Source organism: Platalea leucorodia, assembly GCF_965183815.1.
Source record: "Platalea leucorodia genome assembly, chromosome: 6".
Lineage (NCBI taxonomy): Eukaryota > Metazoa > Chordata > Aves > Pelecaniformes > Threskiornithidae > Platalea > Platalea leucorodia.
In genome coordinates, this window is record NC_138828.1 from 69941349 (window position 1) to 69967908 (window position 26560).

Consider the following 26560-nt stretch of genomic DNA (forward strand, 5'->3'; position numbering starts at 1 on the left):
TCATCAAACATTGTGCTTCAGTATGGAGGAGAAATCTTTTATCAGCAAGTGCTAAATTTTCCTGAGCAGTAAATTAGCTTTCCAAACCTTTCTGATTGCCTGGATAGATAAGGTTTGTTTGCCTTGTACAGAAAATTATTGCTGTTTGCCTGTTTTCCTGTGAAGTTCCTCTGTAATGATTCAGGGATGTTTCGAAAGGCTTTTTTAGTTGTATATATGTTAATTTTTCTAAAAACCTTTCTGATCACGAAACCTCTCCCAAACACCACATAGAAAGCTAGCTCCAATCTTTTATATGTTATTGTTTCACAGCAGACTACAGAGCTAGCATAAGGGATGAGTGCTTCTCAGGGCTCACAAGAGTTTGAGATCCCTAAAGCAGTGGCTGCTTTTTCCCTTAGTGTTGTGCTCTGCTGAAATGGCACTGGAAGGACCAGATTTTTAGCTGCTTGTTTCTGGGACATGATTTATGGACAGCCAGATTATTTCAGTAGGATCAAGTGTCCAGTGAGATCTACTGACAAGAATATAGCCGTACCCTGATCTTTCTCAGAAGTCGTGACATCTGTCCTTCAGCTCAGATGTTTCAAACTGTGCTACACTTCTGACTGCCTTACAAATTAATACCATTATGCTGGGATGTGCATTTAAAGCTCATGTCCAGGGAAGGGGTGTTTGGGAACAGCTATTCTTTAATCGTTCTCTGCACAGACGTGCACAGTCTAGTTCCCTTCCCCTTGCCTGTCTGATCAGCACCTGCTTCTCCGCTTGTCGCTGTGCGAGCGAGCTCGTAGCCAGTTGGAGCCATGACAGCACTGACTGTGCTGTTCAGTGTGAGACAGGGTAACAGACACTAATGACTGATCTTTTCTTTGTTGATTGCAAACAAAGATCCCAAAGGGTCCAAAACGTTCCCCCTCTTTGGATCAAGCTTCTTCCTCCCATTTCTGTGCTTGTTTCCCTTGCTGGCTCTCTTGAGTGTCAGGCCATCTGCTCCTTCCCCTTCGCTTGGAGAGCCTGGTGGTTCCTAAGCTTTGCTGTTGCCTGAAGAATTTCCGGCTGTCAGCAGTGCTGCTTTTTGCATTTTGCAGCTCCCAATTTCTCTCTCAGCCAGAGTGGTGGGTTTGTAACAAAACAAAGTCATAGTTGGGGTTTGTGTATTGATTTTCTCACGGAGCAAGGCAACGTGGCGAGAGATCCGCTACATAGAAACACAGTGCTGGTGGGGAAGGAGGTGGAGGAGTGGGGACACAAGCTGTGGAGTGGCTCCACAACAGTTTGAGGAAACAGTTGCTTCATTCTTCTGTATCACCTTCACCTTTTTTGATATGCCTTTCTATTTAGACATGTCAGAAAATGATGTCCCAGACAAATTAAAAAAAAAAAAAAACAAAACGCATTTAAGGGTATAATGTTTAAAGCACTGATCTGCAGAGTGGGGGACCCACATTTAATGAATCATGCATTCAACATGAATCAGGCTATGAAGAAAATATTTTTTTACTCAAGACATGTTTAATTTATACAAAATGGAACAGCTGCAATAGAAGAGTTTGCAAGAAAGTGAGAGCTATACCAGAGCTATAACCTAGCAGTGAGGGATCTTACCGTGATTTCTGATGAGGTTGCTGTACTTTTTTTGTGCAAAATGTTTTTCAAGGTTTAGTTTTAGTGCAGAGGAAAAGCAAATGCAGTAGCCTCACCGACTTTCATGAAATCGAGTGCTTGTTTTCTGGCCAGTACCAATTATTATGCTGCTCACACATTCTGAAGGGAAATACCCAGGAGGCTCCCATCCCACGGAGGAGGCCAAGGAAACAAAGTTGATATAGAAGTATGCTCTGCAAGCACAGGAGTGTGTAAATTGCAAAAAATTCTCCTAAAAGAACTATAGGGGGTAGATCTGCCACTTGGAAAGGACCCATGTGATTGTTCAAAGGTCAAAAAACAATAAACTTGAAAAAGGAGGTATTTCCTGCTTGCCAGCTGTGTAAAATAAGCTTTTGTATACAAGCATATAAATATTTGTCCAGGATTCGATGCTGTGGCTTCCAAGTTTATTGGATAGTCTTACTGTCCTTAACTTCCTTTTGCATGATATATGACATACACTTTGCTTGTGATCACACCTTTTTCATATTATTCCAGCAGCTCTTTTTTTTTTAACCCCATGCTAACAGGCAGTGGTGACAGAAAATTCAGAGTGAAAGCCCAGAGCATTCATTCTGCTTTGTGGAAATACCAATGCTGGATTTTCTGGCATCCTTCCTTAAAATGAAAGGAAAAGTACGAATGAAGCGTGACACAGGCCAGCATGTCCTACAGCTGGGATCTGAGACTGCAAGATTTTGATTGAATACTTATTTCTGCTCGTTTGCTTCTTCGCTTGCTGCTCTTCAAAATGGTATAGTGTGACCTAGGAGCTTTTCCACACCTGTACCCTGACTTAGCATATCATACAGAATACCTGTTGTTTTCTTAGCACTGCTCTCTCGATTTTACCTGTTGCAAATGGGAAAAAAAAGAGTCCTCCTGCAGTTTGTGAACCAGTGTTTGCCAAATTCTTGACATATCATCCCAGTTTATGCCTGCAATACCTGATATTCCTTGATAGGTATTTACCCGAGCACTCATTAGCACCTGATATCAGACTCTATCAGGTGTAATCACTAAGAGATGCCCAGGCAAACACAGTTACTGGATTAAAAATACTATTTGTTTGTTAATTATTGTAACTAACGGTATAACTTGAGTTATTCCAGACCTACAGTTCTGGAGGATGCCCTCTGTCTGCACTCTGGGAATTTACCACACTTACTGCTTACACAGCGCAGAGGTATTCCTAATCAAGCGGTCACAAGTAAAGTACTAGTTACTTTACTTCACTGCCTGCTACTCAAAGGAAACGTGTATTATAATTTCCTCCTTCATTTTCCTTCTATAAAACTTCCAGCATCATAATTTTCCACTCACATATTCTGCTAAAAATATGAAATAACTCATCTGAACTGAGATCAGGTTCACCTTTGCTGCAGCTGCAGGAAGGAGAGGAGAAGGTAGGCGAAGAGGGGCTGCTCGGGCAGGGTGGATACGGTGTGGGGGTACGTACAGGCCATGCTCCCAGGCTCCGGTTTCCTGGGGTCACCTCGGAGCTTGCCTTCATAATGCGCAGGAAACTAGGAAATCAGACGTCTGCGGATTATAAATAAAATCTGGCAGATTATAGCCTTCACCTCTTAAATAAAATGGCAAGTAAATTTAGACTGGGCAGAAGCTGGAATTAGGAAAAACCTGAAAATCAGAAAAACTCTTCTGAAGTGCTTGAGCCACCCTAATGTTTGGCTAAATTAAGATACTGTGCCTCCCCATACTGAGCTATTTTAAACCAAACTTCTTGGCTCTGCTAAAAGCACCCTTCTTCCACTTTACACTATTGTCGAAGCAGAATACATCAGAATTATTTCTAGCCAATCCAATTGAAAACTACCAAAAGAGTTCGCTTTCTTGGAAAAATAAGTATTATGCAACTTCTTGAGGTTTCAGTTCAAGTTTCACTACATTTGAGATTGCTGATCAGAAACACAGTCTGGTCAGCTGAATATCATGTCAAGGCCAATATGACAAAAATAAACACCAGCAGTATAAAAAGGGCAGAGAGGTGAACAAGTTGTCCTTGCTTTATTTTCATAACTTCTTATGCCAGAGCACCCAAGAGTTTGCATTTAGAAGTTGACAAAGGAGGTATGAGCAGATGTGTATGTGTGCATGCACATACATGCTGAAAAAAGGAATCACTCTGAATTAGAGTTCGGCTGTTGTCAGATACAGTGACTGGAACACACGCAGCAAAAAAAAAAGCAGCTTAGCAGAAAAGGAGGTTATATTTATTTCTGTATAGGAATGAAGAGTGTGACATAACTGAGTTCTTAAGTGGTCCACAAAACGGGCAAAGGCAGGAAATACTGCTTTAGCATCAGCAGCTTCCACAGGTCTGTCTGCAGAAATGCAGAGCACCTTGTAATGCTCCTGTACATGATGCTTTCATTTGCCATGGATATCTGCCAGATATTAAGAGATCTGAGCAGGATTGTGGCATCCAACTAGATTAAAAATGAAGTGATATACATAATGTTTTCATATGAACATTTCCCCCCTTGAATTCAGGTCCGGAGACATCTGTTTTTGCAGTACTGCTAGTACAAGTACGGATGATTGAAACATTTTGAATCTATACTTGAAGCACCCTGCTGAACACTACTAGGCTTTCATGAGTTTACGTAGAAGGGTAGATGCCTTTTAGACATGATTTCTCCAAATTTGGCACAGCTGTTACATGAGACATTGCTAATCAGAGCATTTAACGAATGTTCAAGACAGAGCACAGCCATACCTAGCTGATTCTGACCACATAAGTGTAAAATGTATGTGTAAATAGCACTATTCACACACTTGGTAGATGTAGAAATAAAAAAGAGAGAGAGATACAGGATTCTCTTGCTCACAACTTTTTGTTCATGTCTCTCCCTCCCTCCCAGAGTAACAAATAACCTTATTGTTTCTTGCTTTGCTGACACTTCTTCTGCCCCTCAGCTTCTGAGATGCCAGTCACACTGTTCTTTTGCACAGATTAAAACCATTATATTAAACTCATAAGAACCGATTCACACTCAGCTTGAAATTTGCTGCCTTTAAGATCTCAGGAGCCTATGTATCTAAAACTTTGCCTTCTTTTTTTTTTCCCCAGCTATATTAGTTGGTTAGCTAAAAATCTTTATAGATCTTCCCAAGCTCTTCCAGCAAGTTTGAGTCACTTTATTCAAAAGATATTGGAAAAAAAATTGCTGTCTTTGCTACCAAGTTGAAGTAATGGGAAAAGAGGCAAGAGCATTAGAAATAAGAAAACACTGCAAGAGGTTTCTGAGTGTGTTGTTCTTGATATAAGGTTATGCAGTAAATAACTTCAAATTATTTGAATTGTATCTATCCTACTTTGTATTTTACTTTTTTTTTTCAAAACAGAATTATTTAGCTCTTCCTACAGTGTGTTTGGTATCATACGTAACAGCCAGCACTGACTGCACTGCTGGAGTGGATTGCATCCAGAGGCTGGAAAGCTTTCATAGGCTGGAAAGCAAAAGTTGGCCAGCTGGGATGCTTGGCTTGTGGATGGAAGTTGCCTAAGAGGCATATGGCTTGTTAATGGTATTTAGCTACTCTCCGAATCCCGCACACACTGTAATATACAGGTCAGTGGGCAGGAAAACACTAGACCAAACGATGGCTTGGACACGTATTTGTGAGCCTCATATGCACTACCTCTATAGCCTGTGGTCCAAAACGTCTCGTGATGTGATCTGCTGCGGACAAACAGAAGACTGATCAATTGCTTGGGTTGAGTTATCATCTGAGGTGTGTCTGTGTTACAAACAGATACCTCTCTTATTATTCTGGCAGCTGCTGTTAAGGACAGCATCAAACAAGCAACAAAAATGAGGAGGATGTTGAAGGAACTAATCAAAGGGCTAATGCTTCAGCATAGGTAGAGAACAATTTTGAGGCATAATACAGCCCAGATTTTCAAAGGTCTGTAACTTCTGATTTCAGTACTTTTGCAAGTGTCTGAAACAGACCCCAAAATCCTTCAGGCTGGAGCCTAAACCCAGCTGTGACACACGCAAATGCAACTGTGTGTGTAATATAACGGGATTTGCATTAAAACCAAATTAAAGATTATTACAGGAATGGAAGCCATACAAATAAGCAACAACAACATATTTCAGCTATTTTATCTTTCAAACATACAACATGATATAGTTGTACCAGGGACTGCAAGGATGTAAATTTACTATGGAGTCCTAAATCAGATGCACTGAGATAACAGGAACATCCCATCCCAGTTTCCTGACAACCAGCTAATACACACACAAATAAATAATACAAAAGCTAACAGAGAATGTGCAACAAAATTCTACTTAAAGTTATTTTCTAGAATAACAACTATTTTTTTCCAAAGATTTATGTGGCATCTTGGTAGGTGGATGTCTTGGTGGTTTAAAGGAATATCTAGCTGGAACACTGAGATAATTCACAGAAGTAACTCAAGAGACCTTCAAGATGGCATCTGCTCTCTCCTCAATATATTCTGAAGCATGCTAACTGAGTTCACTGCAAGCAGGCAGATATCTGACTTGGCAGGTTCTTGTCTGAATTTGATATGCCATAAATCACATCATGGTGATCAACTATCACATCATGGTGGAACACCTGTGGAACTTTCTAGACCTGGTATTCCTGACTATCGGCTATCCAGTAGCCAAGAAACAGCCAGCTGAGGAACAGCTCCGCGGATGATGAAGCAATCAATATTATGTGGTAAAATACTGTATGCAAGTATGCAAGCCAGAATCTCGCTGTATGATAGTTTCAGGTAAGTTTGGCCCAAGTCCTCAACCACTTATGAAAATGAATTTAATTTTTCCACTGTCTCACCTGTTGTATCTTGTGCCAAGTGAGCAATCGAAGCTCTCTCCCATCTGAATTAATATTTCCCCATCCCAAAACACAATAATCACACACTTAAGTTTCCAAGGCCAAATGCTAGGATCGTTTTTATGAACAAGCAAGCTGTGTGGGAGTGTATGACAGGCATAGTTTCACTTTTCTTTCTGCAATATGTGAACAGGAAGTATTATTCTCAGTTTAATTCTGGAGAATAAAGAGAAGATGAAATAGCAATGGATTTATTCTATTCAAGAAAAGAAAATGAAGGGTGAGGCTTTCTTGGAGCAGTATAATAATTTTTTTACTAAAAGTAGTTGGTATCTAGATAGAAGTATGCAGGGTCTTAATATGCACATTTGCCAGTCCCAGAACTAGGGTGAAATTGCAGTTAGAAATTAGTTAAAGCCAAATTTATGGTCAGCTAAGGCAAACAGAGGATATGGATTCAGTTGATTAAAGCAAATCTGAACAAAAAGCCTACAAAAGAAACAAACATGAGCTTGTTCCAGCTGCCTCCTCTGTCTGAAGATATAGGTCCTCTTTGTGCTGCTGGTGCAGATCTAAAGAAAAGAAAACAAACAGGATGTTCACAGCACAGAGCTGAGTTAGGATTCTTTTAAATATCAGGCGTTTGTTGCCAAGGGTGAAGTTTGCAGTCCAAGTGCTAACCTAGAAGTTTCTTTGTAATAGCTTGCCACCAGATTCCCTTTGGCTGTCATGATTTTATAAACAGGCTACCTGTGTGCAAAACCCTGGGAACACTCCTTTCTACCTTAATACCCGAGCCTCCTCGTCTCTCCACATCCATTTACTGCGTCTAGCCTTATGCTTGAGATTGTATAGATCCCCGCCAGACAGCAGTGTTCCTAGAGGTCTATAGTTTTATGGCACTTGATACAACAGCATCCAGATCCATTTCTAAGTCTCCCTGACATTGCAATAACGCAAGTAATAAATACCATTACTAATAGGTTGCATCTGGCTGCCTTCCTGCTTATGTTTGTAAGCCATCTATGCCATCTAGTGGGTATTTTTTTACTTACAAGTGTTTTTCAAACATCAGGGTGTCAACAAGACAAGTCTAACTTTTTACTCAGCGGGAACAGAGTTCCAGTCTGGAGAGGAGTTAAGGGGCACTATCACTACCCAAGAAGCCCCAAGTAAACTACAGCACCTTCTAGGTCATCCCTCTGCTACCCTGACACAGCCCTACTCTGCTGATGTAACGGGAGTTGTGACAAAAACGTCACTTGCACAACTCTGATATTTTTGGGCACGGGACATCATTCTCTGGAGGCTGAGAAGCCAGCTATCAGTCCTGTAACAGCAAATAGCCATTGTGAAAGGGGATGCGATGGAGCCTGCATGCCTAGTCTCACTATTTATTATGGAAGTATGAAAATGCAACGTGTGTACGCTGAGCACATGCTATGCAAAGGAAGCCTTTTCTTAACAGATACACGCTCTTAATAGCGATACCACTACTGACCAAATTGTTCCCATGTCATTTAATGGACCATCGGAGAGCGGGGATCCATCAACAGAGAAAACAGATCTAGAAGATAATCATCAAATAATTTATATACATCTGCTTCAGGCTCTTTCTGAAAGGGCAGCTAATTTCAATGGAGATGTTATTCATTGCAGAGAAGTAAGTCATTTGGGGAAAAGTGTAGGTATTCATTGGCTTGAAGTATTTTAGCTACTTAAATTTATGGGAGAGGCAGTGATAGTTAGCGTTCAGATCGGGAAGCTCTGTCTTGATTAGGAAGAGCATAGATATGAAGTGAATCAAGGCTATTACATCGCCATGCATACAGGAGGGAACAGAAGGCTCAGGAAGGAAAGAAGCAAAGAAACTTTTCCTAAGGAGGATGATAACAGCTGAGTTGCTTAGTAGTTACCCAAGGAGAGTATGAGATTGGTGCTTGGAATACGCTAGTGATTATGTTAATTTAAGTACCGAGATGGATGGAAAGGAAGGGGTGGCTGCTCCCCTGCTTACATACTGGAAGTACTACGTGGTAATACTGGAGAACTGGTATGCTCATCCCTTAGGTGAAAGAAAAAGACATTAATGGTTTCCAAAAGCCTTTTCATCCAGGTTTCCTCAGCTGAGGAATGTACCCACAAATACAAAACTTTGAGGGAAATGGTTTAAAACCTGGGAGAAGAGAAAAATCTTCTGTTAAGAGTTCACAATATTGTATTTTTTAAAGTCCTGTAAAGTGCTTTTTCCTCCAGTTTGTTAATATTGCCACCACGTTCACATCTGTGATTTTGCATGGGACAACTGTATTTTCCTTTGACACATGAACAAAAGCTTTACCATTCACTGGCAGAACAAGGAAACCCTATTTTAATCCACCATGCAAGTGGTATCTAGTAACAAACAAATGCCTTAACAAGCCTGGAAGCCTGTTCTATGATCTACTACCTAGAAGGAGTCTGGAAGTGTTGGTGATATCTAAAATGCCACTGGTTTTATCACACATTTATAGGTTGGTGCTGGGATATAATTTGGATGTAAGAATAAATGTTGTCGCATGACAAGTAAAAGCTTTCAGTGACCAGCAGGAACAGAGAATACTCACTTTCTCTGTAAGGGTGTATTAAAAAATGAACGTATGCTACAGAAAGTGATAGAAACCTCCTTTTCTGTACTGCATGAAGCACTACTGCCACACAACCAGAGGCAGGCAAGCAGGAGTCGCACCTCTGCTGCCATAACCAGGGACAGCAAATCAGGTTTTTCATAGCAGAAGTTATCATTGCAGTATTACATGGCTATGAACATATAAAAGATTTGCAGGTGCTTGAATTAGGGCAGAAAGGACAGTAGGAGATAGGATGTGGCCAAATTTATGGATTATGCATAAAAATAATATAACTACAGAACAACTTTTATGCATCTATCCTACAGCTTTCCAAACTGTGAGGAATTTTTCATATTCAGATGTGCAAATATCTTATGTGTACCTATATGTGCAACAGCATATAGATTAAGAAACTTAAACACAATTGAAAACAGTCATCTTTACTGTAAATTCACTGAAATATATAATAAATTCATTTAATCTTCTTTTTATAATAAAGAAAAATATGGATAGGAAGGGAAACTATTAAAACCTAGTTTGGGAGTGATGCTTGTTAATTAAGAACGATGTATCTTGGATGTAATCTGCATTTTCTGCAGATAACCTATGTACCCAAGGTACATACATTAAAATATAGAAATTGGGTTTGCACACAAAATGGAAGATTAAAAAAAGCTTCCTCAAAATTTGGAACTGAAAGTTCCAGTAGCTGGAGAAACGTTCTTTAGATCTGTTGTCAATTGACCTACAATTTCATTATCCAAGAAAGAATATTAATGAAAACAATCTTGAATTTGTAATAGATTTTGCATCAGAACACTGATATTTACAAACTTCATTGATACCGTCAGTGATATACAGTGTGATTGTGTGATCAATAAGAACTGATTAACACCTGATTTTGAATACCAGGTGCTCACAGACAATTGTGTACAATTTCTGTAGACAGAAACTGCTTACTCAATATACAGTAAGTAATAAGTTCAAGAATAGTGTATATTGCATATAGGTGATATATAACAGATGATAGAGGTGGAATCTGTTGAACTGTTGACCTCTGCATTATTTCTTTGGTTGTAATGACACTCAAGATGGATTGAACTTCTTTTACTTACGATGAAAGGGTACACTTAGAATCATCAGGATAATCCAGGCAGAGTAAGAACATCACAGGCCTGTGAAGATATCATTTTATTTAGCATCTTTCAGGCAGAAAGCTGAGGAAAACAAATGAAGAAACAAAACAAACTCAACAGTATTACCATGGCTAAAGCTTCCCTTCAGTGATATTTGTCTTAGAATCTACTGTGAATAACCAGAGCTGTGGATACTACTGTGAATAACTAGTAATTCTGCAGACATTCAAGTCTTTTTAACTGTTGTTTAGATTTTCAGTCCAAATAAAGATTTTACAGTGAAGTGGAATACATGAGGCCATCTGTGTCTGACATTGGGTAAATACAATGTTCCAGTTAATCACACAATTATACAATAAGGTGTAGTGTTTTGCTCAAAGCATGGCTTAGAAATGCTAAGTCTGAAAAAATGTGAGATTTAAAATAGATGAGGTGCTTCTGCAAATACACTGTATTTATGAAGGATTTTCACTTACTTGTAATTGTCAGTGCAGGTGACATCATAACCAAGGGTTTTCAGCCTGTTTTCTAGTATCTTTACAGTATGAGTTCCACAGGAATCTCTGTGAGAAAGGATTTTAATATTATTGCAAGTCTTTTATTATCTAATTTCCTTTCACTGAACTTGATGGAATTAATAAAGTAAATCCCCATTACTTTCCCTCGTCCATATTCCTTAACACCTACAGACAACTGGTGTGCATTGCTATTTATAATGCTTCATTTGCTTACAGCGGTTTAACATTTTATACTCAGTTTGCAGAGACTGGAAGACTGGCTTCAGTCTGTGTAGCATTTACAGATTCTATTAACCAATATTCCCATGTTTAATATTCCACTAGATAAACAGGAAAAGAGCTAAATAATTTTGTAAAATAATAAATGTTTCATTTGTAATATTCTTTGGCAGCTATTTAGATGGTGCTAAAGTTGATGATAGCTGTCTTTACAGAGTAAGTTGGTTATAATAAATCAGAATTATTCTTCTTGTTAGAAGCTTGTCCTCTTGAATACCGAACAATAGAAAAACACAGGGAGAACAAAAAAACCCAGAAACAATCCTAAATGAAGCTTCTATGTCTAGCACTGATTTTATTTTGTGGTCTAATTAGCAAAAGAAAGCTTGACATAGCACAGAACCTACTGAGACCTCTAAAACTTGCACCAATGTCAGGTATTAAAGTCAGTGTTACTTACCTATTGGTCAGTAAATACTCATGACTCTAAAGAAACCATATGGGGATGAACAAAATAATTGTAAAAGCAATTAATAAAAATACACAAATATTCCCATGCATCCAGACAAGCACAAACTGAAAGATAAATTAACGTTCAGTGCTCATCTTAATTTTTCGTTGTAATAAGGGCAAAGGTGAGCTATATGTTTTTTTGTTCCAGAAGGGTATGATTCTTTGATTTAAAGAGAAAAGCTGAGAAATGCTAATCTGAACTATGCTTCTCTTGTCACAGACTCCACAATACTATGGTAAAATATGTGGTCTGGGTTGGCCATGCCAAAATTTGATGAAAGAGAAGCAAAAGGAGATAGGAAAGAGAAGAGACGGCATGGGAAAGAGAAATGACACAAAATGAATGGATATAACTAAAAAGGGTTGAGTAGCAATAACAGAAGCCTCACGCTCCTAAGAATGCAGATGACACCAGGGATTCAGCCACCAGTGGTGGATATGGTGACATCTGAGTCTGTTTCTCTGTCCCTCTTCAGCCAGGGCAGTTTTAAGACCAATGAAGTGCCACCATATGTTATATTAAATTGCAGGGACCCTGCAGATGGTTGGGGTAAAACTGACTTCCTCTGCTCCTCCACCCTCGATTCATCTGTGTACATTTGTAGGGGCCCCACAAAAGCTATAATGAATTAATTCTTCCTTTAATTAGTCCCAAACCAGGCCTAATTATTTTATTTTGTTAACTTCAAAGTCCATTTTCCACTGTGTTTCTGTTGAAAATCTTCACTTGGTCTTTGACTATTTACCAACAGGCTATTCTGTTTGGACTGATCTGTTTTTTGGTTGTTTTAAATGTAATTAACAGCAGAATTAGACCTGCTAAAGCCTACTTTTTGTTGTTGGATTGATTTTAAGTATTGAGAGAAGACAAGCCCCCTGATGGTATTTCCCTCCTTCTACTAATTTTCAAACAGTTAAAATAAGTGAAAATGAAAAGTATGCATTTGGCAAGGCAAAAGAAATATTTTATGTGAACATTTAATCTGAAATTCAGACTGACCCTTTTCTTAGTAAAACTGTTTGTGATGTACCTTCACTCAAGGTCTGAGGTCCACACATGCTTATCTCTAAATTAACGAGTGGATTCCAGACCTAATATTAGAATTCCTTTTTATTTTGTCTAATTCTGGTATTTACATACTCTGTGGGAATGGCAGAGTGTGCCTTATGTGTTAGTGAAAGCATCTAAAATATTTTTAGTTTAATTGCTATACAAATATAACCAAATAGAAAACTAAGGTGAAATTTTAAAGACAGGTTCAAAAAGGAGAAATGAATTTTTTTTGGAAGATATAACTTACGTATCTGGTCCTTCAATATCATCCACGACCCAGATCACAATTTGTGAGATTTTGTCTTTCTGGAGATTAGGTATTTCATAATCTGCAAAAAAACTGATTCAAGAAACAAATATTTAGAACTATAAAGAACAAGAAAAAGAAATCTTTTTTTCACTTTGCAGTAATCAAAGTTCTGATCCTCCTGTAGTATATGAGCTTACTTTACATTGATATCTTCTGATTACAATCAGACTCAACAGAGTAGAAAAAAATCTGATTGACATTCTGAATGTCCTCAAAGGTCAAAGGCATTTAATCAGAAGTTTTGTTTTCATATTCTTCATTGTAGAGGGGCTCCGCTGAAAAAAGTTACAACTTAGAGGTGAGCCAGAATGAAGTGAACTTTAACAAATGCAGAACCAAAACAAAAAGCATTTGATACTTAGTAAAAAAAGAAAAAGGTCATTCTTGTAGTTATTGCTTTTAGACACAATACAGTTTTGCTTTAAATAAAAAAACAACAGCCACAAGACATATATTTTCAGATACAAAATCACAGCAAGAATAATGTGAAGTATTTGTCTAGGATACATAAGAGCACAAAAGAGAAACTTCTAGACGTGTTCATTCCTGGCCTAGGAACCACCTTCCACTTTATTGCCTTGTGTAAATTGACTTTGATAGGTATTTAAATGACCATTAAAACAAGACAATAAAATGGCAACTAAATCTTCTTACATTAAATGGAAGATGCCGAATCCAAAGGACTATTTTAATGTCTGTAAATTGAATTTTTTGTGAGATGCAGGGATTTCAAAGCCACCGATTTCTAACCTTTCCAGCCAGATGTACTGTAATGATTTCCAACCTTTTAATTGCTCTTTTTTTTTTTTTTTTTTTTTTTTTTTCTCAGAAAGCTTGTAAGGGCTGTGTCTGCACTGCACGTTTGGTCCAAGCCTGAGCCTAGGTATGTGTTCTCATTTGCCTGCCATGGGCCTTCTTAAATATCTGCCTCTGGGCTGAAGTGTCTCTTAGCCACTTTAAATGCTCTAAGACCCCCCAGACTAGAAGGGACTGTTAGTTGTCACCTCCAGGATGAGACCAGCGGTGGCAATGTGACCACCGCTCTGTCCTCCTGGTGCCTGCAGACAAACTACTGGTGCTCTAGTGTGGAAGCACAAGACACGTGGTGGTTGTCAGTGTCTGCTGGCAGCCAGACGAGACGTGTCATGAAGTTACCAAGTTAATTTAAACTTCTGGAGAAGTGGAACGTGAGGAGGTGGATACCAACAGTTGCCCACTCTGGTCAAGTCTGGTATAGCGGTGGCTAACCAGAGACCAGTAGCAGCAACAGTAGGTTTGCTTGTCTGTCTAAGGTGTCCAAGCCTGTCTTAGTGCAAATATAACAAAAAATAAAGATTCTAGTTATTTTTAACTCATTTGCTCGTTCATGCGTATCTAATTAATTGCCAGCAAAAATGCAGCTTCCTCCAAAATATAAAGGAATCTTTAACTAGAGGAGTCAGAAACCGTGGAGGAACAATGTACAATTGACTTCAGTAAACCAGTTCTTTAGCCGACTAATATTAAAGAAGTCTGCCAGCTACATTCAAACTGTGTGAATGAACTAAGTTATTTTGCAGTGATGTGAGAAATAAATCTTAACTGAAATGATAACAGGGAACTTAATGATGATTTAAGTGTACAAACTGTAATGCAGGATAAACTTTGGAAGTGGCTTTGAAATGCCTGTAAATAGACCAGAGAGATGTTTAGGAAGACAGGTAGATCTTTTACATCACCTTCTGCTATTAATTATTCAACTCTAAGCCTCTTTCAAACAAGATCTCTTAAATGAATTCAGTCATAAATGGGCCAGAAGACACACAGCAAAGGAAACAGATGGAGTAACTGGCTTTGTTTTTTTCTTGGCAGGCTGTGTTCCAGTGGTGGAGATTTCACTGGTCACGATACCAACAGACAGGCGACCCAGGGAACTGGTGGAAAGAATTAATTTATGTGTAAGAGGCTTCTGAAATAAGGAATCTGTTTCTGAAATAAGGACTCCATAAGGGATTCTGGGGATTGACCTGCTGCCAGGTATTATCATTTGCAGAAGACTTGATCCCAGCTGACCACCTGACCAACCCAAGGAGACCATATAAGTGTTCCTGATTAGCTGAAAGCTGTGTACAGAGATGGACCTTTTTGGGGATGGAGGTAAGTTGGTAGTAGGTGTTTTGGAACAGATGGTTCTTGTTTCTCTCCTATCCTGGAGATAAAATTAACTTTTCAATGATAATTTTCAGTCCTCAGTGAGCACACAGGAGCAGGATCTGTTCTATGGGGGTTTTTTTTAAGATGTTTTTTGATCTGCCTTGGTCAGGACAGTTGCTGAGGTAAGGAAAGAAGTATTTTTCATCAAAGGCAGGCAGTCGCTACAGCTACATAGTCAGTAAAAGTTCTTAAAGGTGTGTTTTTACAATAAATCTTAAATATAAGCTTAGATGAACTGCTGCATAGTGGTACACTTGTAAATCAAGGAAAATACATCCCTCCTTAATATATGAGGGAATAAGGAGAAGAGGGAGCTAATCCTTGCTATTATCCTTCTAAATGAGCTTTTTTGCTTTCTTAAACCATAATGGATCTCAAACTACCTCCTTTCATGGTCACAGAGAAATAGCAGGATCAAGTACTTTCGCTATACAACTTAACAAGTTTGCTCCTAGACCTGACAGAGGCTACGCTCCCTGTAACAATGTCCTCTCCTTGGAGATGTCCCTGAATAGAAATTTTGTAACACTCATCTTTTTGAAGACATACACATTTTGCCACAGTATGTTGGCTGACTTGAAGGCTGCTTTCAAAGAGCATTTATCCTGCTTGCCACAGCACTTTGTAAAATGCAGGAGTCAAAAGGATTGTTTTCATCCATTTCATGTTAATTCCTACAGCTGGGGACAATTAACAGTTGCCCCCACAACTCAGCAGACGGATGCAACGAGCTCTTTCAGCTACACCTCCCACGCTTTGTGCAGCAGAAGACCCAAACAACTGGGTGACCCTTTTTCTTGCAGGCATCAGACTTTGTACACATAAATAAGTCAGTTTTCTTACCCTGTGACTGGATAAGCTCCTCCGACTGCAGAACCGTTCAATAAGACATGTATCACCCCAGAACTGTGCTGCGCATACTGCAATACATAATAATTTTTTTTCAGAACTCATCTTACAGATTTGTCATATGACTTGGTATTGTATTGCAAGCAACAATGACCAAGGAAAGAATTTTACCAAGAAGAGTATCAGAATTGTGAAAATAATATCAAACTAGCAGCCTAGCAGGTCACTGCAGTTGAGAGGACAAAAATTCAATGCATCTTCTCAAACTATTTTCTCAAACCTATAGTTTCTTCAGCATAGGAAGAAAGCGTTTTGGCACTCTGTGTTGGGTTTGATCTGTGAATAAAGGCTCTCAAATGTCACTTAGGACCTGTATTCACCAGACTAGTGTGCTTATTCTGCTTAGTAGGTGCTTAATATGTATTAACAAAGCTAACACAGAATTTTAACACATTATCTAGCTAAGGTGGAAGTTAGGTTCCCCTTGATAAAACACTGTACCCAGTCTAAAAAAGCATATTTGTATCATAGGAAATAATCTAGCACAGTTACAGACTTAAATTTGTTCTGATCTGGCGATGTTTTCCTGAACCACCCAGGACACACTCACTAATGTACAAAGTCAGCACTAATGCACTATTTACAGTGATTGAAGCCATCCTCCAGAAAGATTCCACCGCGTTGTTTTCACATTCCTTCGTGGTGGGGCAGGATTCATAGTCCAGTCCTGTAGGAAGGCATGTGATTTGTGCTATTAGAGAGGTGATAACGGCCATAAAAAGTGACTTTAGAAAGCAATTAAATATATTCCTGCATTACTCACTGAACATACAAGATGGTCTGACATAACACTGAAAGCTGACGGTTGTATTTTTTTCTATCATTTTCCATCCTTTGCAGTTTACACAAACAGTGACATTAATCAATAATTTGGCTGAAACGGCTCTAACTCTATACCTAGGACGCAGAGAGCTCCACATTCAGAGGACTGAGAAAGAGGTTTAGCTCCTGTGCAGCACTGTTTAGATGTCACTGTGTGCTCCCCTGACTGCAATGTTAAATATTCACACAAAACCGGAGAGAATGAGACAGTGAAGCTATATCTGATTTGTCTTGGAGCAAAATGAGCTCCTCCAGAACACAGCAGTCGGTCTCCATTATGTTTTTACAGACTGATCTTTAATATAGCACTCATCGTCTTACCAGGGCTGTTTGCCTGCCCACACCAGTTTAGAAAATCTCCAAGGAAGCCAAACAGAGTATCACCCAGGGACATGTAGCGACGGCCTCTGCCAGCAAAGCTATTGACTAGCAGCTGATTATTTTCCCAGAAGAGAGACTATATACAAAAAGGAAAAAGAGAAGAAATGAACCATCACTCAGGTGCGGACACAATGAGATTATGGGGTATTAAAAACAGTTTAAAACATGTTTTGGTATTTCTTTCAAAATCAAGCTAATAACCAGAAATGTTAGCTATCTCTTTAGAGGAACAAAGTTTGTTCTTACAGTGGTGTAAATTATGATCACTAGAGGCTTGAGGGGCATTCATACCATGCCGGGAATGGATATAGGCCTATATTAAATATAGTTAGGCCTAGCTTTGCCTTCCTCAGCAGACAGATTTAGGAAAAGGGAGAAAAAAGGGAAGACAGATATTCATAAGTGAGGTGTATCTTAGCAGAATTTTCTCATACTGCTATGTTGGCTTATAGTGTGAAAAAATCATACGCCTAGCTGTTATTACTGTGTTTGCAAAACTCTCTCATGAATTAACCTATGTTGACAGGAGTATTTGTTGGTTTAGCTTGTATCATTTAGAGATAAGGAATAATTGTGCCAGAAGAAAAACTGCTCTAAAGCACAACCTTTTAGAGAAGGCCAAAGCACACATTCTGATGGGATTATGATGGCACGAAGAGCCGTGTTTTTTGCACTTTCACAGTTCTCTGCAATTGCCAGCACATCAAACACTTAGTGTTTTCTAGCACATCATGGCGTCCTATCTCATTTCTGCTTATGCTTGTTTAACATGTCAATGTTTAACATGTCACTGCCCTGAGACTTGGCTGTGAGGAGCGGAAGCAAAAGATGATAGCAAGCACGATCTTTGCAGGCAGAGCACCTAACTTGAGGAGAAGTAGAAAATCAAGGACTACAACAGACCTCCCAGCACGGCAGCAAAAATGGGAGATCTTTGTAGAATGAAAATAGAGAAGTTGCTGGAAGAAGTGGCTGCATAAAGTAAATGCAGCCAAAGACACTGAAAAATGCCATCAAGCTTGAGCCTAGTTTGTAAACTACAGACAGGACAAAAATAGTGATTCATGAATCAGCCACAGAAGGACTCTTGGTCAATTTTAAACTGTGTCATGGAAAATCTGCTGGATGTCACAGGGCTGTTAACATAACATTAATAATCATTACCTTGTTAGGTGGAATTGTGTGCAATGACAGGTTGATAAATAATTCATAGTCCTTAGGTAGAATGCTGCAAGGATCCTTGTTAATAAATGCATTTTTAAATGCTTCCCATATTGCTGCACAATTCTTCTCACTGTAATCATTGAAACAAATAGCAGAATTGTTTATTCAAAGCAGAGCAAGAAAGTAATTTGTTCCCAACTTCTTCAATTCCAAAATTAAAAATGCCACAAGGTTAAAATAGAAAACTGAAGTCAGGGTGGTAGAAAACTTGCAACCCAGGAAGAACATATAGGTCTTGGCTTTTCCTGACTCCTAACAGCATCAGATTAGGAAGAAGTAGCAATGAAAATATTAGGATTTACAGTGTGGAATTAGAAATACATAGTAATTCCACAAAAATCTTAGAAGGTACAGTGCACACAGTGAGCTTGCTATCCAGCATTGTAGAAATACTAAAGAAAACAGTTTGCTTTGAAATTTTGCAGATTCAAAAAGCTATTTCATTTAAAGTGTAGCTACATGTGCAAAGATACTGGAATGTAAAATTACTTTTAAAATGTCAGATTCAAGTGCAGGAGGAGTTACTAAAAAGTTCTGATGGTAAAATAACGGTTTTGACAAAGAGATGCCTTCTGTGTATATAGGCCCTGGGATTATGCAGCTTTACCTTGCTGTAATGAATACGCTGACCACGTGGGACACGTACTGTCACTGTGCAGTACCTACAAAAATACTGTTTGGATTCAACATTTAAACTGCTCGTGTAGAGGGCCTCAAATAAGATGCTAGGCTGTGCACTTCAACAGTTCCCTTCTGCCAGCCCTCCACTGGGGACAATAATCTCCCGCGGAAGGCCAGGCCAGGCCATCTAGGGATGGAAGTGTCTTATAGCTCTGGATTTGCAGGATCTCATCTGTCACAGCTCTGAGCCTGCCTGGAGTAATTAAAAAGGGAATTGCTACTTTCACCACTTTCCCACAGTACCTTCCCCACATACGCTGTGACAACGTCTATGCTGGGAACACTCTGCAGAACAGAATAATGTATTTTATGTGCATTCAGCATTCCTAACGCAAACAGCTGTAACTGCAATGCTGTAGCTTGAACAACAGTAGTCCCGGTTAAGTAAATCAAACTTTGCCATTAGAGTGTTTTGCTCATTTAATGTCATCCATAGACAGCGGGGTTTCTGCTGGCACTTCTCATGAGACTCCTTAAGAAGCTGCTTTGCGATGCTCAATGTCACAGATACTTTAAAGGACCCCTTGTGAGGAGCTATGCTGCTCCCATGCAGGAAAGAGATCACACATTCTCTTACAGTAATCTCTGGTCATGATCCCAACAACTATATAAAAAACCACAATATATCGTAAGCAAATATGGGATCTTGATCTGAAAATCTTCAGTGCTGCAATATGACCCTTGATCAGTAGTTCCAACGTTTAAATAGCCTTACTTGATACAAGGATTTGCACCCTGTTTCTGACTTCAAGCTGTTGAACTTCAGCTTCTGACAATTGTATATACTTAAGTCTCATTCTGCTAAAGCACTGTCTACTGTAAGCACTCACTTATTCATGCTAGTACTTGTAAATCATGATCAACTGAACTGTTTACACCTTTCTTGACAGTTGAATCCAGCAGTAATTTTCTGGTTAATTCACTTACTGCATTTTTTTTCTTCATGTCTTCTCACCCAGGTTTGAACAGCTTGTAAATCAAAAGGATTATTCTACTCTGTTAGTCAAAATTTCCTAGCTGGCAAAAATACTTTTTGAAACTACAGGGTGGGGAAGGACTATAGTTCAGGACAATTCCTTCCAATCTTAATAGGCACTAATAAGTCATATTAGATTTATTTCATACTAATCAGTTTAAAAAAGTGTTTTTAAAACTTCCATTATATACTACTGTGCTGTTTTTGGCTGGGATAGAGTTAATTTTCTTCATAGTAGCTACTATGGGGCTATGCTTTGGATTTGTGCTGGAAACTGTTGATAACACAGGAATGTTTTATAGTTCCTGCTGAGCAGTGCTTACACAGAGTCAAGGCCTTTTCTGCTTCTCACCCCACCCCACCAGCGAGGAGGCTGGGGGGGCACAAGAAGCTGGGAGGGGACACAGCTGGGACAGCTGGGACAGCTGGCCCCACCTGACCAAAGGGCTGTCCCCCACCATATGACGTCATGCTCAGCAATAAAAAGCTGGGGGAAGAAGAAGGAAAGGGGGGACGTTTGGAGTGATGGCGTTTTGTCTTCCCAAGTAACCGTTATGCGTGACAGAGCCCTGCTTTCCTGGAGGTGGCTGAACACCTGCCTGCCGATGGGAAGTAGTGAATGAATTCCTTGCTTTGCTTTGCTTGTGTGCGTGGCTTTTGCTTTACCTATTAACCTGTCTTTATCTCAACCCACGAGTTTTTCTCACTTTTACTCTTCTGGTTCTCTCCCCATCCCACTGGGGGGGAGTGAGCGAGAGGCTGCGTGGGGCTTAGTTGCTGGCTGGGGTTAAACCACAACAACAACAAAACTATTATAAACGTGAGACATATAGAAATACTTTCAAGAATATTGTATTTATATTTCTAAAAGCCCAAATCAGTTAACGATAAAGTTAACATTTCCACAATAACAATCCTTTATGTTGCTCATTTTAGTGTATTCTGTATTATTAGTCATGTCCTGCTTCAGATATAAATGAAGTGACATCTGTTAACTCCAACAGGAACTCTGCCTATCTAGAGCCTATGGTGAGACGAGACTTCATATATCTACACAACTGTTAACTGACTTAAGTTTTTGTAGTTTATATTATACATTATATTGTAGGTATGTAAAAATCTATAGTTAAAGTTTACTGGCACCTTCCACTGTGATGTGTTTATAAATTTGCCAAACTTGAATAGTTCAGCTGAAATTTCAGTACTGTGTTATTGGCATTAGGATGACTTTTGCTTTCACGGGGAACTTGAACCAAAACTCTTCTGGTAAGTTAAGAATGTTATTAGCAAGAAACATGTTTTGCCTTTGTTAAAAACCAGTTTTCAGACTGTTTTCAGACCTGTATCTTCCTGTTTTGCAGCAGGAACTGAAAATGGGAGGTTGGGGGAAGGAGGTGATATTTGCTGATATTATGCAACACAATCAAACGCTGTTTAAGACCACAATTCAATGCTGCAGGCACCCAGCCAGGGCCCCTCTGCAAATCCCTCTTCAAACTATCAGGAAAAATTTTAGTAGCAGAATAAAGGACTGAACTCCAGGAGACTGTCCTTCTTAGTTTCTTCCTTTTTACTGAAGCGCAAACAATGCAAGGAGGACAGAAAAAGTGGTCATTTTAGCAAAGTGTGTGACTGACTGACCTCCAATTCTGTGTAATAAACACAGACAATGAAAGCTCATGGGTAATCATACTTCAGCAGTTGATTACTACTTGATTCTTCAGGTGGATGGGCTATTCAATCTCTTTCAGTACCATAGGATAGCTATAAAGTGTGGTGCTTTCCTTCTTACATGACCTGACATACAAGGCATGCAAAGTAAAGCTGGTCTTCCCAGGAGCACTGTGAGATCTGGTACTTCAGAAATACCATCCCCACCATTTCTGCGCAGTGTTCTCCTTACAGAACACTGTGGCACTAGGGGGGCAGAAATGTGAAATAAAAAGTTGAAGGATTAAAAAGCTTGCCTTAATTACACTACTTTTATTAATATGACATCCACCAAAGTTTGTTTTTTGTTTCCAGACAGCTACAAGCATGTTGGCTTCAACAGGATCACTTTCATGGCTAGGAGCAAAACATCAGGCTTCTGATTAATAACCATTTTGTACAGAACACAAAAAACTAATCCAGAAATAGGCAAAACTTACCCAACAGCAGGATTCACAACTCTAATATAGTCATAGCATCTTCCAATGACAATACTTTCCAGGTTTTGTGTTGTACCTTCGCCCTTCCATTTCCTTCCCTGCACTTCTGAGAAGCTGTTCATGAACAGAACAGAGACAAGTAAGAGAGACAAAAAAAGGCTCTTCATCACGAATTCTTGACAACCCAAGTTCTTAAAACAGAAAGGAAAAAAAAAAAGAGTTGTATTGTATTGTATTAAAATACAATTTTAATGGAAACCTGGAGGCTAAACATTTAATATTTTCAGTACTGGCTATAGCTCCGTACACAAAAGACGAAGACAGACGGAAATCTGAGCCTTGCTGGGGACTATAACCTAACTGTTTCCTGGAACGATTGCAGCACTGGGATACATCACTTCCTTATGCCTAACTGTTCCCCACTTCAGCAAAACGAGACTTCTAAGGTCATGATATTGCCACCTGGTGATAAGTGGGGAGAATTACAGTGTATTTCAGTAAAAAGAGGAAAAAACCTCTTGCCACTTCAGTATTTATGATGCCTTAGGTTTGTTTAATAGTTGTTGCCATGCTACACCTCCTTGAAACACCACAAGGGCTTCTAAGCAACATGTTTTAAACCAGCTTCTTTTCGTTTTAAAAAGGCTACACTTTTTACACATATTTCTCTAATGGCTGAAAAAAAAATTCTGAAATACGTATCAAGAAATATGCAGGTAAAGTGCTGATCTCACAAACATCCAAATTCTCAGGTGATCTTGTATCACACATAGGGGTAGCATTAGTCAGCTCTTTTTGCACCTCTCCCCTGGATACTAACAGCAACATTTTGGTGTGATGACGTGTTTTAAAGTCTTCTTCATGAACAAAACTGCCTTGCAGGCAGGGATCAATCATAATGAGGACCAAAAGGATTAAGATATACTTTCTGTGCACTGAAGAAATCTCTTTGACTTCTGTTTACTCTTATTCTCCCTCCAGCTTCTTTTCCCTAAGTATTTTCTTAGATCATCAAGTGGCATCAATTAATCTAATCTTCAGTGTAAATATTCTGTGGTATATGCTGCTGCAAATACAGCCACATTATTTTTTTTCCTCTTTAAAAAAATACATTTTTTCAGCCTTAGAGTAATTTGTCTATGGACTCACATTTCTGAGGAACATGCTGGTTCTTTTTCTCCTTCTATTAAACAGTCTCCATGCCTCAGTGAATATATACATCTTTATTATTTATGTACTTATTTATATAGTGTCATGCTTACATTGATGCACTGGTACTCAGCTGATGGATTTTGCTGAAGGCAAAACCTTGCTAATCATTGAGTAAATTGCTGATGATGGACTGGATTTCTCCTGTAAATGTGACAGAAAGATAACCAGTTCGTTTGTTACCTGCAGCAGAGTCTTCAGGAAAGCCAGATTTACCCAGAAACGGATGTCCAATGTTGTACTTGATATGGTGGAGACACAGAAAATGCTGTACTTCAGTTACTTCTCTGATGCTTCTTCTCCCTATTTCTCTTCCTAACCCCTCTGAAACATGGCCATGCTGATAGGGCACCAGCATGTTAATGAAATGTTTTCAAGTCACTGCTTTGGGTTCGGGATTAGAGAGTGCAATAATCCATGGAAGTCAATGAAGTTTTTTTATTATTATCAACTTTGTTGCAACCAAATTTTGCTCAATAATTTCAGGGCTAACAGAAACCAGAGGCATCATTGATGTGATCTTCTATATAGAACAGGGCAGAAATTGTCACTGACTTTTGCATCAAGACTAAAACTTCTGCTTAAAATGCACAGTACAAGTTAAAAAGCCATGAAGATGAATACCGACTTTTGGAACGGCTTTTCTCCAAGGACACGCCAGGTTAGGACTCATCAACTCTGGCAAGAAGATGTGGGTGCTGCTCAGTGGTGTTCTCCAAAAAAGAGATGACCTGTCATAACATCCCAGAGGGAATGGAAATAAGTCCAACAACTGCTGGGACCCATCTCACCCCCTATCGAGCTCCCTTTCCTCACTGGCCGCTTCTAGAAACACAACATCAGGCCAGAAGGGCCTCTGATCTGACTCAGCACACCCATTTTTAATTTATGTTCTTAGTTTTGATTTAAATACTTCATGTGATGGCTAAACTAACACACCTCTGGGGAAACGGGTTCAATGGTTTGATAGCCTTGAGGGTCAAATCTTAGCTCTGGCCTGAACTTGTCTACCTTTAGCTTCCAGTCATTGGATCTCATGATGTCTTTTTCTGTTACACTAATGAAGAGTCTACCATAAGCAATCTTCTTTCCATGTGAACTCTTGTAGAAAATGACCAAGTCTCCTCTTAAACTTGTCCATGAAAAAGTCAGTATTTTAATCTCATTATCAGGCACTTTCTCTTGTAGTATTGTACTTTACTGCCATGAACTGGCTGTTCATCTTGCCTCCCAACCTCTGGCAATTCATGCTGGATGGAGATGGCTCTCTCTCACTCTCTGCCTCTCTCTCCTAGAAGAGGGTATTGCCCATGAAGCAGAGTCAGCAAAATTGGCAGCATATCTGCTCTGGAGATACTCAAGTTCACAAACTGAATATTAACTCAAACGACCATGAAATTCAGCATATGTTTATATTCTGAAGCCCTGGAAGATGAGGAACAGACATGTCCTCTCTTGTTACTTCTACCAGATGGGAGTGGTAACTTCCAGCAGAAGGGAGGTGTAACAGGTGGGAACATTAATCCTTTATTATTACTCAGGCATGACTTGCTGGCAGAATAACTCCAATTCTGTACGACCTCATGCTTTAGGCCTCGAAATATGACCTTGCAACTGCTTATACTAACAAGCTCCTCTGTAAGCAATGAACTTCACCAAACATAGTTTCTTGAGGGTCTGTGTCTTTGGCGCATAATTCTACCTACAGCGGTAACCCGAGGCCTCACCCGCTCCCTTGTAGGCTCTGATACACTCTGTGAAAGAAATGCACGAGCTCAAATCCAGAACTGTGCTTTCTAGCCAAGCAGTAAAAGCAACCATGTGCTGGCTGGCCAGCTGCATAACACCTGCGCTTTGCCTCCCTTTTCGTCTCTCATTGTGTAACTGCTTTTTTTCCCCAAAGTTGTACGAATTTAACCTTCCAAGATTTGTACGTATTTGCAAATATGATTAAGTAGGCCAGCATGTTCAAAAGTCCTTGGAGGTGGAAAGGATGAATGGAAAAGGAAACACCCAGTGCTGCAGTTACTTAAGCCTCATTTCCTTAGGTAAAGAGATAAAAAGATTATTGTGCAGTGTGATCTAGATAACCCTCATCACGTGATCTCTCCTTCTCCATTCACTATCTACTGCTTTTACCAGCAATAATTTCACATTTTATCCCCAAGCATTAGTACACTGAGGAATACTGGACTAAAAACATGTGTGCCTTTGCTCGAAATATTTCATTCTGTTAATTAATTGCTTACATCTATACACTAGCTAGCTTTTAATCTATTTACATCTTACATCTATACACTAGCTAGCTTTTAATCTATTTAATATCTCAACATAGATTTCGCGCAGTAACAGTTTTCAGTCAGAAAGGTCTGCTGCATTTATTGTACGTTTGACAATGCGTTTTTGGGACACTGGGTACACGTTGCCATGCTGGTCCGATGGTTTTACTACATGTTGCCATGTTGGCTGACCAGCTACGCCTTTTGTCGAACTGATCGGTGATCCCAATTCTGCTAAATGTTCCTGCTTTTTTTGAAACGTTGCATGGGCAGATGGGTATCGAAGGCTGGTGTGCCTGCTCCTTCTGTGTGAAACAAACGCAGCACTGAACTCTGCTTATTTGGCAGAAACGCCGCAAGAAGCTGGGGGCAGACCCCCGCTGCAGCCCAGCTGGGGACACGGCACGTCCTCCCTCACGAACACGGCTCCACCTGCAGCCGCCCTCTTTATTCCTCACATCTTGTCATCTCCTCAGTTTACCCGGGTGAAGCGAGGTTTCTTTACCTCATGTAAACGCACAGGGCCATTTTTAATTCCTTCCGATTTAACTGAGGGCGTAAGACCTGCCGCGCCCCCGGCGTGCCAGGTTACCTGGCGGGCAGGGAGACCCGCTCCCGGGGGACAGCGGCCGCGCCCCGGGCGCAGCCGGGGAGCCGGCCCGCAGCAGCAGCCGCTGCCGCAGCCCCGGCCAGCCTCCCCCACCCGCATTTTGCGGGCCTGGCCTCCGGGCGCTGCAAGCCGCGCTGCGCCGCTGCGGGGCCGCCGCCGAGGAAGGGCCGCCGCGGCCCGCAGGCCCGCTCGCCGCGGGAAGGGGCGGGGCCAAGTGCGCAGGCGCGCGGCGGCGGGGCGGCCGTGGTCACGTGGGGCCGGGGCCGGCGGGGCGCCCT

At 40.0% G+C, this 26560-nt stretch overlaps 1 protein-coding gene across 3 annotated transcripts; it reads right to left on the reverse strand.

Moving 5' to 3' along the window:
• Positions 1-3694: 3694 nt before the first annotated feature.
• Positions 3695-22492, reverse strand: BST1 (bone marrow stromal cell antigen 1). 3 transcript variants are annotated; one of them, XM_082315692.1, is made up of 10 exons: positions 22185-22492; positions 18318-18447; positions 17094-17229; positions 16535-16617; positions 15885-15961; positions 12786-12878; positions 10711-10797; positions 10214-10273; positions 7991-8056; positions 7020-7061 (listed from the first exon to the last, which is right to left on the reverse strand). In XM_082315692.1, coding segments are annotated over exons 1-10 (900 nt in total). In that variant the 5' UTR covers positions 22352-22492; the 3' UTR covers positions 7020-7060. The 3 variants fall into 3 exon arrangements, with proteins under 3 accessions (XP_082171816.1, XP_082171817.1, XP_082171818.1); XM_082315690.1 differs by lacking the exon at positions 7991-8056 and having other exon boundaries at positions 3695-7061; XM_082315691.1 differs by having other exon boundaries at positions 6974-8056.
• Between the last annotated feature and the right edge of the window lie 4068 nt (positions 22493-26560).